We start from the raw sequence: 12,016 nt of genomic DNA, 5'->3' as shown, positions 1-12,016 counted from the left end.
TACATAACCAATAGTGCCAGCAGGGTGACCCATGTAAACAGGGCGCGTGTAGACCCTCCCTATACACAGCAGTGTAAGATCATTCCCTATCTGCCCGCAGCTGGCACACACTGTATAAATAGGAACGCGAGTCCGGCTGAAGTTATAAATACATATCCCGCACCCCCTGCCCACACGTACTGGAGGCGGCTGCGGTGGACATGCCCTGCTGGGCTAGGAGTGCAGATCCCCCATTTTCCTGAGACAACCAGATAAACCACGAGAGAAGGCAAGTAGGAACAATAGGAGCGAACACTGATATGGATTGTGGGCCTGTGGTGTGTCCGACAACCTCATGTGAAATGTTGTTTATCAAGATTACTTTGGATCATGGTTTGGAGCGGAAGCAGATATTAGGTGTTACTTGTGGTGCAATATTCAAGGGGTTGTCCAACTACTTGTTATCAATGACGTATCCAGAGGAAAGGTCAGCAATAAGAGATCAGTGGGGGGCAGTTGTTTGAAGGGGCCGTGGTTATTGAATGGGCTTAGTCCGGAGGGTGGTGTCGCGAGGCAGACGCCGCTTGTACAAACACAACCATCCCTTCAAACAGCTGATCAGCGGGGGTCCTGATTTCAGGTCCCTACTGATCTTTTATGAATGACCTAGCCTAAAGATAAGCCAGCAATAAAAAGGACTTGGACAACCCCTTTAAATATGTCAGGCTATGAAGACCCATCTCTACTCGCTTGGCAATGCACATGAAGTCACCGCACTAAATAACACAACGTAATATGTAGAATTTTTTATTTGATGACTACGGTGTTACTAAAGGGACTGTAACCAGACGCCATCATGGCATTGCCTGTGACCGTCATACTCCTATAGACTGTAGTAACCAGTCAATCTCTAGATAAAGTGCAAAAAAAACACGGCGTCGTCTTCAGAAGAGCGAAACCTCGGCCGGACATTTATATAAGGTTTCTCAATATAAAGCAAAGTATAAAGGTGCAAGTATTGGGTCCGTTCTGAAGACAGCGGATATGGTACGCCTCGTAGTGTACGGAGCTTGTGCTCGGATTCACGGCTTTCTCCGCTTAGATTTTTTGCGTTTTTTTGGTTTATGGGAAGACTTGGATTCCTCTAAGTTATCGTTCTCACTATCGCTGCTCTTCGCTTTTCGCCTTCGCTTTCTGGCCCTTGAAGATTTAGATTTATGTTCGTATAAAACATTTAAATTTGGTCCCTGAGAACTTGGGCCGGGAGTGACATTTTGTGTGGGTTCGCTAAATGGAGGAAATGTTTCTTTGTTCCATGGATGTGTCGTCCTGCAGGGCGGAGGTTCTGGAGCTGCCGCACCAAAGGGAAGGTGCTGGAAGGCGAAAACCTGGTTCATCTGGAAGAGAGAAAATAAAAAGAAAATGAAAGTTACATTCACATGGAGGATTTCTCTGGAAACCACCAATAAAGCCTCGATCTTCTACAAGTTACTACTGGGGTGGCTTCATCAAAAAGAACACCTTAAGGCCTAGTTCACACGGGGCATGGGACCGCGTATTTTGGTCCTGATTTTGAGGCGGGAAGCCGTGTCAGAATAGGACCAAAATGCGCCCGCCGCAGCTGTCACAGCTTCCCACTCCAGAGTAGGCCCAAATGTATGGGCCTAGTCCGAGGGTGCTGTAGCGAGGCGGACGCCGGGGCTGACTCAGCCGCGGAATCCACCTGAGGAAAGGGCAGCTCGCTTCTTTTTTCTGTGAGCCGGAAGAAGAAGCTAGCGATCTACATAGACCTCTATTGTGAGGGGGTGGATTCAGCGTCAGACTCCGCCCCCTCTTTCCCCGTGTGAACGAGCCCTTAGGCTAAGGCCCCGCAGGACGTCCCTCAACAACAAAGTGCTGCAGGAAAAACCATGGCGGGAACGCATCATGGTGCTTCCCGCAGCGCTTTAAACAGAAAGTTCACAGAGTTTTCCTCTTACAATTATACCTCTGGGGAAATCACCAACGTTTCCGTAGGTATAGTTGACATGCTACAATTTCCAAAACCGCGCCAGTTTTGGAAATCGCAGCGACGTCCTCCTGTCCTGGCTCTTCTCCACCTTCATCCTCTTTTCTTCCGGAGTGAAGAAGTTCGCGAGCGTACTGCACATGCTCGTGTAGTTCTAAGGGATACCTAGAACTACAACAAAAACGGCGTCTGCGTCCGGAGGGAGCGCTACTGCACATGCACGGGATTTGAACACAACCCGCTGGAAGAACAGAAGATGAAGGTGGAGAAGACCCAGGACAGGAGGACGTCGCTGGAAGAAGAAAGAAGAGGAAGGTGTGACCGAAGATGACGTCGGATCATGCACGACTGCCCAGCGTGCACGCTACGGTATGATTTACATATATGTTTTTATAGTTTATTTTAAAACGGGGGGGAGGTTTAAAATAAGATTAGCAGTGCTTGAATAACCTTTTGAGATATTAGTGACCATTTAAAGGGGTTGTCCATACAATTTTTATTGACGAGTTATCCATCAATAAGAAATCAGTCACACACCATCTCTTTCATTTTGGCTATGCAACGTCAACCAATAGAAGTGAGTGGCAAAAAACTGGAATTATGTCATATGAATGGAAAAAAAAACAACAGAGGGCGCGTGATGTAAACAGTGAAGGGGTCACTGTGTTCTTCCGAGTGCCATGGCCCCTTCAAACAGTTGATCAGCCAGGTGTCAAACCCCTCCTATATCTTACTGATGACTTATCCTGAGCATAAGCCATCAATATAAATTGGTAGGACAATCCCTAAAAAAAAGAAAAAAAAAAGACTGAAAATATGAAACTTCAAAATTCAATTTTGGAATTGTCTGACAATACAATGTGTATGTGAGAATCGCCACTGAGCACCGATGACACATTGGTGAAAACAAGGACTGAACCGCAAGCCCTGACCTTCTGTGATGTCACTGACTGATCACCCTATCCATGTAACGCTCTCATTTCAATGACAGCGGGACCACTATTACGGTATACACTGATCGCAATCACTTACCATGCCATTAAAATAGTAACACGCCTCTGAGAAATAGCTACTGTCCATATGTGGCATAGGTAGACCTGGCGTGAACGGCTCCCCCATTACAGGCACCCTGTAAGAAAAAATAAATTTATTTCTTTTTACGTGTGGAGAGATGGCCATGCATGTTGCCGCTGGTCCATATGATGCGCTTCATCTCCTCTTCTGTGGAGTGCCGAGAGGAGGCCCCAGTTGTTCTGATTCTGTATTTATGGCATATACCTTAATAGGTCAAGCATTTCTCAGATGGGATACCTCTTAAGTTTTATTGCAGTTCTTGGGTGCGGTACAATGTGACAATATGGCCCTCAGACCAGAACGGGCCGTGCACTCCTGGCCTAAAGACCCGAGTGTTAGCCAAGTTTGTGTGTTTGGATGTTTGGTCCTCAATCACGCAAAAAATGCTTAACCGATTTGCGTGAAATTTTCCACAAACATAGTTCATAGGCAGGATTGAAAGATAAACCACATTTGGCCAGCAGGCCAAACTACCACATACACGACAGAATAGTTATAAAAATATATAAATTTTATTTAGAAAAGTACATAAATAATAATAATAAATTGGAGGTGAAACGCGCGTCGGGGCGCGTTCTGATGCATGACATACTTACAGGTAAAAGCTCAATGTTGCTCATATGTTTTCTTTTGTCTACAATATCAAATATAAATGTACTGGCCCTCTAGTAAGAAGTGCTAATGATTTGGATCTTCATCCATCTGTATATAGCTAATGATGCCCATTCTTATGTGGTGAGGAACTCTTTTCACTGAATATTGTATTGACTATAAATGCAAAGCATATTTCCTTATGAAAGCCTAGCTGTATGTCATTGCATCCATAGCTGATGCATTGTTTACCTCCAATTTATTATTATTATTTATGTACTTTTCTAAATAAAATTTATATATTTTTATAACTATTCTGTCGTGTATGTGGTAGTTTGGCCTGCTGGCCAAATGTGGTTTATTCAATAGTACTACCCAGCATTGCCCTATATTTTTTGTGCTACGAGGATTGAAAGATAGGCTACTTTTTGGAACAATCACGGACATACGTTCTTGGTAGGAACCGCCGAAAACCAGAACTCATAGCAGCAGCTGTGCAATCCCACACACTTCTTAGCAAACTCCCTATTGCCGCCTCCGGGCTAGCCCCTAACCCCAGCCAATAACATTTACATATACTTTCACACTTCCCTGCTCACGTTAAGGTTACTCCAGCGGCCTACCTCTTCCACGCTCCGGACCCGGCATCTTTGCCGAACACCAGAACAATCGGGATCCACAACAGCGCCCGGCCTGCCACAGCAACTACACTGTATTTGCAGGCGCATGCGCACACTGCCGACGTACACAACGTCTTCCAGGACGCCACCACTTTGTGGCTGTAGCCTAGACCGCAGCGCCGGAGGGCCTCGGCAGCCTGCAACAGTCCCCGACTCAGCTTACTGGTCTTGTGCCTTCCCGACCCTCCAGCTTAGCTCTAGTGAGTACGCTGTGTCATTCAGCAGCGGGACAGTGCATGTGCCGGCAGGGGAGTTAGGGGATTTTGCGGAGGCGTCCAACAGGTGGGGGCCATGGGGGGGGGGGGGTGTCTGCAGAAAAAGGAGGGGTGAGGAGGTTGACCTGGGGTGCCGCGGAGAGGATGGGGGGCGCAGGGGGTGCCGCGGGGGTGTGGCGGGGCATGAGTCCGGGGGACGAGGGTGGCTGCGGGGAGCCAGGAGCAGCCGGTAGGTAAAAAGCCCGCGGGGACAGGCGATGGGTCAGGGGCACACAGGAGTGGACGTGGCAGCACACGGCAAATCATAACCAACGGCCAATGCCGAAATATCAGTGGCTCAGCGCCAACTCCAACCCGCAGACGAAGTCGTGGGCAGATGCTACTATCTAGATATAGATTGAATAGTGATTTTGGAGGCAAGAACTGGGTTTATTTCTAGAATATCACCAAATTCTGTATGTGGAAGCCAACACAAATCTCACCCATAGTCAGCTTGGTTTGCCACAAAACCATTGTCAGGTCCCTGGAAGACATTGCTTGCTTCGCCAGAATAAGAACTTCCTAGAATAAAGAACAAAACACATCAGTATCATGAATAAATGGAAGCTCATCATCAGAAGCGTAACGTGAAACTACAACCTCGTGATGCCATATCTGTAGTGCACCCCCGACCTACAGTGGGGAAAAAAGGATTTAGTCAGCACCAATTGGGCAAGTTTTCCCACTAAAAAGATGAGGTCGGCCTGTAATTGACATCATAGGTGACCTCAACTATGAGAGGCAAGAAAACAAATCCAGAAAATCACATTGTCCAATTTGGAAAGAATTTGCAAATGATGGTGGAAAATATGTATTTGGTCCCCTACAAACAAGCGAGACCTGTAACTTCTTCTGTAAGAGGCTCCTCTGTCCTCCACTCCTTACCTGTAGTAATGGCAACTGTGTATAAAAGACACCTGTGCACACCCTCAAACAGTCACACTCCAAACTCCACTATGGTGAAGACCAAAAAGCTGGCGAAGGACACCAGAAACAAAATTGTAGCACCAGGCTGAGAAGACTGAACCTGCAAAAGGCAAGCAGCTCGGTGTGAAGAGATCAACTATGGGGGCAATAATTAGAAAATGGAAGACATACAAGACCACTGATAATCTCCCTCCATCTGGGGCTCCATGCAAAATCTCACCCCGTGGGGTCAAAATGATCACAAGAACGGTGAGCAAAAATCCCAGAACCACACGGGAGGACCTAGTGAATCTACAAAACCAGCACTCCATCTTTTTGGCATATACTGGGTCAAGGGTGGCCTATAGATACACTCCGAACACGTATTAGGAACTCTCTCAAAACATACAATGGACCTGCAGTAAAATCAAGATGTGAACATACTCCAATTCTATAGGAAAACTGAAACTCTAGTATATAATCAATGGTATGGACAGATCTGTGACAGGCTTGTGTATGTGCAGGGGAGACTTTATTGCAAGGTGATGTTTCAGTTCCAACAGGAACCTTTCTGGCTTGAGGAAGGCTGCTATTGGGACCGAAATTTCACCTTGGAATAAAGTCACTAGCTATATGATCTGCTGGAGTGCGGCCATTTTATGTTCTTCTATATTCCTTGGAGACATGAATACACCCCAGCTGACAAATAGAAGATCCCCTTCTCCCCTATATATACCTCCTCGACTATATATATATACCTCCTCCCCCTTCTCCCCTATATATACCTCCTCCCCTATATATACCTCCTCCCCCTTCTCCCCTATATATACCCCCTCCCCCTTCTTCTCTATATACCTCCTCCCCCTTCTCCCCTATATATACCTCCTCCCCCTTCTCCCCTATATATACCTCCTCCCCCTTCTCCCCTATATATACCTCCTCCCCCTTCTCCCCTATATATACCTCCTCCCCCATATATACCCCCTCCCCATTCTCCTCTATATACCTCCTCCCCCTTCTCCCCTATATATACCTCCTCCCCTATATATACCTCCTCCCCCTTCTCCCCTATATATACCCCCTCCCCCTTCTCTATATACCTCCTCCCCCTTCTCCCCTATATATACCTCCTCCCCCTTCTCCCCTATATATACCTCCTCCCCCATATATATCCCCTCCCCGTTCTCCTCTATATACCTCCTCCCCCTTCTCCCCTATATATACCTCCTCCCCCTTCTCCCCTATATATACCTCCTCCCCTATATATACCTCCTCCCCCTTCTCCCCTATATATACCTCCTCCCCCTTCTCCCCTATATATACCCCCTCCCCGTTCTCCCCTATATATACCTCCTCCCCCTTCTCCCCTATATATACCTCCTCCCCCTTCTCCCCTATATATACCTCCTCCCCCTTCTCCCCTATATATACCTCCTCCCCTATATATACCTCCTCCCCCTTCTCCCCTATATATACCTCCTCCCCCTTCTCCCCTATATATACCTCCTCCCCTATATATACCTCCTCCCCCTTCTCCCCTATATATACCTCCTCCCCCCTCTCCCCTATATATACCCCCTCCCTATACTTTTTACTTCAGTAACCCTTTGATGCCAGTGTCTGAAGACATTTCTGAGTGCGAACGCCTTTGTCAGCGAAGCTTCTTGCCTTGACTCATTAGATTTCTTCCCAGGGACATTGCTATCTTCGCACTTCCTTTTATCCAGTCTCTTTTACAAGCATAAATCGCGTCTTGTATGTACTTGCTGACCGGGTTTTGCATCGCTTTGCAATATAATTGAAAGTATAAAGTTATAAAGACAGAATTTATTACTGAGATGATAGAGTCTCAATGCTATAAGTCTATAAATGAATACAAGCAGAGAGGATCTCAGTTAAAAGAGGTTTCCGGGACAATGACATCTTTCAGATAGGCTATCAGTGTTAGATTGGTAACGTCTGACACCCGGGACCTCCGCAGATCAGCTGTTTGCAGAGCTTGTAGCACTTGGTGATCTCCACTTCTTTCCAGGCCATAGACTCCATGTCAAGTGTCAGATGGCCAGGCTGTAGTTCAGTCTACTTAAAGGGGTTATGCCACGAAAAATATAATACCTGATCGGTGGGGGTTTGACCGCTCAGATTCCCCTGATCTTGAGAAATTGCAAATTTGCAAATTTTAAGTGTTGGAATATTACTTGGTGGATGGCACTCCCATTTACTTCCATGGGAGTCCCGGAGATAGCCTGATATTGTACTTTGGCTACCTCCAGTGCTCCCGTTGATATGAATGGGAGTGTGGATTCGTATGTACACCTGGCTGCAGTCAGGCTGGATTCGTAATGGGGAAAACACCCCCTGTGGTCAGCAGTCAGACCCCCACCAATCCGGTATTTACCCTATGGATAAAAGATAAGTACTTTTCATAGCATAACCCCTTCAAATGAATGGGGCTGAGCTGCAATACCAAGCACAGCCACAAAACAACATACGGCACTGTAGTTAGTCAGCAGTGAGAAGGCCACGAGACTTGGCCAACACTGCAGCCCCTTCAGTGACAGACCCCCACTTATCTAATATTGATGACCTATCCTAAAGGTCGATGATCAGTGTAGTCCCGGGGTCCCCTTTAACCCCTAAGCAATACAAATCAGCACGTGGCAAAAACACCTTATAAACCTACCAAATCGATACTGGAGTTTAATAGGTCTCCCGAATAAGCGGATGCCATTGAGCAAGGCTATAGCGTAAGGCACAGATTCGGTGTGTTTGAAGCAGACAAAACCAAAAGACTTCAGATTTCCTTCTTTATCTTTTGCTATGGTCACTTTAGTCAGCGGTCCAGCCTGGAAAAGAAGAAATATAATCATTGCGTTCTGCTGACAGTGGTCTGCCATATACTAGGGGGTAATAAAGCGTGAAATCACCGGCTGTTACATGGATCCCAATGGAGGCAATTACCAGAATGGCATCTGCCAAGCTGTTACTATGTAAAACTCATCGTGGTTCCACCTGAGGATTCCTATATCATAACACTATAGAGTATACACTACGGTGCAGGCTATACAGAACTGATCTATAAATCTGTATCCTATACTAGATGTTGCAATGTTGTGGCTCTGCAACACACAAAGTGAGAGCCGCGGCATAATCTGCATGTAACACTCACCTATTGTGCACCGACTCACAGCTGCTTTGTCCCTGGATTTGGAGGAAGTTTGTAGCATCTATAGAGGACATTACAAGACTCCGACATCATACAGAAAGTGATCCAAGCTGTTATAGTGTGGGGTCATGTGGTATAACAACGGAGGCGATCATTATGACCGCCGGTATATATAGCACACATATTACGGATCATCCCTTTTCTCCGGAGTGTCCCTTTAAGTCCAATGCACATATAATGGGTCGGCCAGTAAGTGACCTATTGCTGTGTGATGTTTGGACGAGCCCCTGTAATTGCGCTTTATTACACCGTCAGTACAAAGGCTTAGTCACAAAGGAATACCATCATCAATGTACAACAAACACTGAAAGGGTTAACCAGCTTATTAAAATGGATGGCTTATACTTAAGATGAGCCACCAATTTTGCATGGGTGGGTGTCCGACTTTCAGCACCCTCCGCGATTAGCTGTATGAAGGGGCGGCCGTGTCAGTGTCAGAGTCGCAGTCTCTTTCAGGTGCCTGCACGGTCAGTACTCAACTCACATTAGAAAAGGCTAGGTATATACACTGGATCACAAATGGCTCAGTCATGATGAAATTCAGCTACCTGATCCCTCTCTCTTTCTGCTGTCAGGGTCCTGCAAGAATAGCCATTAATATTAGGCTGGGTTCACACCTGCGTTGGTGCCTCCATAGAATTGACCACCGAACATTGCAGAAAATGTCAGTGTAAAGCAATGGATATCTAATTGACCCCAATATAGTCAGTTGGGTCCAGGGGGCGCTCTTGCTGACTGCTGGTTTAGTGGTCCACCTGTCTGTTGTTCTGGTCCTCTGATGGATCAGAACACAATGCTGATGTGAACATACGAACAACCAGCTTAAGAGAATCTTTCACGTCCTTGGGCCTATGCGAATAAAGCGCACTGTCGGCTTTCTAGCGGTATATATAACCATATGTGCCCGAGGACGTGAAAGGTCCTCTTTAAGGAGCATTAACAGGAACTGCTGCCCAACATGTCCTCCAACATCAAGAAACTGGTACCAAACCAGGGCTGGGGTGATATGCTGGTTCTGGTGACAGTAACCTATCTATCTGCAGGGCTGGGGTGATATGCTGGTTCTGGTGACAGTAACCTATCTATCTGCAGGGCTGGAGTGATATGCTGGTTCTGGTGACAGTAACCTATCTATCTGCAGGGCTGGAGTGATATGCTGGTTCTGGTGACAGTAACCTATCTATCTGCAGGACTGGGGTGATATGCTGGTTCTGGTGACAGTAACCTATCTATCTGCAGGGCTGGGGTGATATGCTGGTTCTGGTGACAGTAACCTATCTATCTGCAGGGCTGGGGTGATATGCTGGTTATGGTGACAGTAACCTATCTATCTGCAGGGCTGGGGTGATATGCTGGTTCTGGTGACAGTAACCTATCTATCTGCAGGGCTGGGGTGATATGCTGGTTCTGGTGACAGTAACCTATCTATCTGCAGGGCTGGGGTGATATGCTGGTTCTGGTGACAGTAACCTATCTATCTGCAGGGCTGGGGTGATATGCTGGTTCTGGTGACAGTAACCTATCTATCTGCAGGGCTGGGGTGATATGCTGGTTCTGGTGACACTAACCTATCTATCTGCAGGGCTGGAGTGATATGCTGGTTCTGGTGACAGTAACCTATCTATCTGCAGGACTGGGGTGATATACTGGTTCTGGTTACAGTAACCTATCTATCTGCAGGGCTGGGGTGATATGCTGGTTCTGGTGACAGTAACCTATCTATCTGCAGGGCTGGGGTGATATGCTGGTTCTGGTGACAGTAACCTATCTATCTGCAGGGCTGGGGTGATATGCTGGTTCTGGTTACAGTAACCTATCTATCTGCAGGGCTGGGGTGATATGCTGGGTCTGGTGACACTAACCTATCTATCTGCAGGGCTGGGGTGACATGCTGGTTATGGTGACAGTAACCTATCTATCTGCAGGGCTGGGGTGATATGCTGGTTCTGGTGACAGTAACCTATCTATCTGCAGGGCTGGGGTGATATGCTGGTTCTGGTGACAGTAACCTATCTATCTGCAGGGCTGGGGTGATATGCTGGTTCTGGTGACAGTAACCTATCTATCTGCAGGACTGGGGTGATATGCTGGTTCTGGTGACAGTAACCTATCTATCTGCAGGGCTGGGGTGATATGCTGGTTCTGGTGACACTAACCTATCTATCTGCAGGGCTGGAGTGATATGCTGGTTCTGGTGACAGTAACCTATCTATCTGCAGGACTGGGGTGATATACTGGTTCTGGTTACAGTAACCTATCTATCTGCAGGGCTGGGGTGATATGCTGGTTCTGGTGACACTAACCTATCTATCTGCAGGGCTGGGGTGATATGCTGGTTCTGGTGACAGTAACCTATCTATCTGCAGGGCTGGGGTGATATGCTGGGTCTGGTTACAGTAACCTATCTATCTGCAGGGCTGGGGTGATATGCTGGGTCTGGTGACAGTAACCTATCTATCTGCAGGACTGGGGTGATATGCTGGTTCTGGTGACACTAACCTATCTATCTGCAGGGCTGGGGTGACATGTTGGTTCTGGTGATGGATCCGTTTCCCTACATATTTATATATTGTCCCGCCCCGCAGCACCGACCACACGTCTACCTACATATCACCTTACTATATCCACCGAACTCCTATGAATGCGGCCATTTTGCATTGGTCACCTGCACAGTAAGGGAGAATCCACCCAGCCACAGCCTAGTCCATCTCTATCGTCCATATTAATCATTCTAAAAATAAATTGAGTACCGTTCACATTGGACAATACCGCTATCCATAGACAGGCGGTGACATTTTTCTCGCATAGCAAGTTATAACTTATATTTTTATAATATTTTTCAATGTAAACAATTAACCATATTAATTTTTCCATCCCCGGCGACACTTATCACAGTGACAAATTATCCGTTTTGCGGCGAACGAAGCGCAACGTTGGGAAGGGAGGGGTTAACTAAAAGTACCTCCAGAAAGGCAATTAAAAGTATTCTGATTGACTGAGTTTATCCATAGGACATGCAAATAAATGATACATTGTAACAAATCCTAATGCAATATCTACATATAATCCTATACATTATCCTGTATCTGTAGTCTGCATGCTCTGTGTGTCCTGTACCTGCAGGAAGAGCTCGTACAGGATCTCCTCCTTCACATTGCAGTCCAGGTTCCCCACGAATATGGTCCTGTCCGCCTCCTCCTGTCTCTTTAACATGATGAGACACTCTCAGCTCCCCGGCATGTCTCTTACTAAGCAGCTTCACAGCAGGGAAACACCGACCGCTAGAGCGCGCGGTGAC

At 46.8% G+C, this 12,016-nt stretch overlaps 1 protein-coding gene across 1 annotated transcript; it reads right to left on the bottom strand.

Moving 5' to 3' along the window:
• Positions 1–868: 868 nt before the first annotated feature.
• Positions 869–11,975, bottom strand: RBM11 (RNA binding motif protein 11). The gene is made up of 5 exons (XM_075262556.1): positions 11,836–11,975; positions 8,176–8,338; positions 5,030–5,108; positions 3,020–3,116; positions 869–1,376 (listed from the first exon to the last, which is right to left on the bottom strand). Exons 1-5 carry the CDS (start codon positions 11,929–11,931, stop codon positions 1,062–1,064), a joined length of 750 nt encoding a protein of 249 aa, XP_075118657.1. The 5' UTR covers positions 11,932–11,975; the 3' UTR covers positions 869–1,061.
• Positions 11,976–12,016: the final 41 nt, after the last annotated feature.

The sequence above is a fragment of the Leptodactylus fuscus genome, chromosome 2 (assembly GCF_031893055.1).
Source record: "Leptodactylus fuscus isolate aLepFus1 chromosome 2, aLepFus1.hap2, whole genome shotgun sequence".
NCBI lineage: Eukaryota > Metazoa > Chordata > Amphibia > Anura > Leptodactylidae > Leptodactylus > Leptodactylus fuscus.
This window is presented reverse-complemented; position numbering and strand designations above follow the sequence as displayed.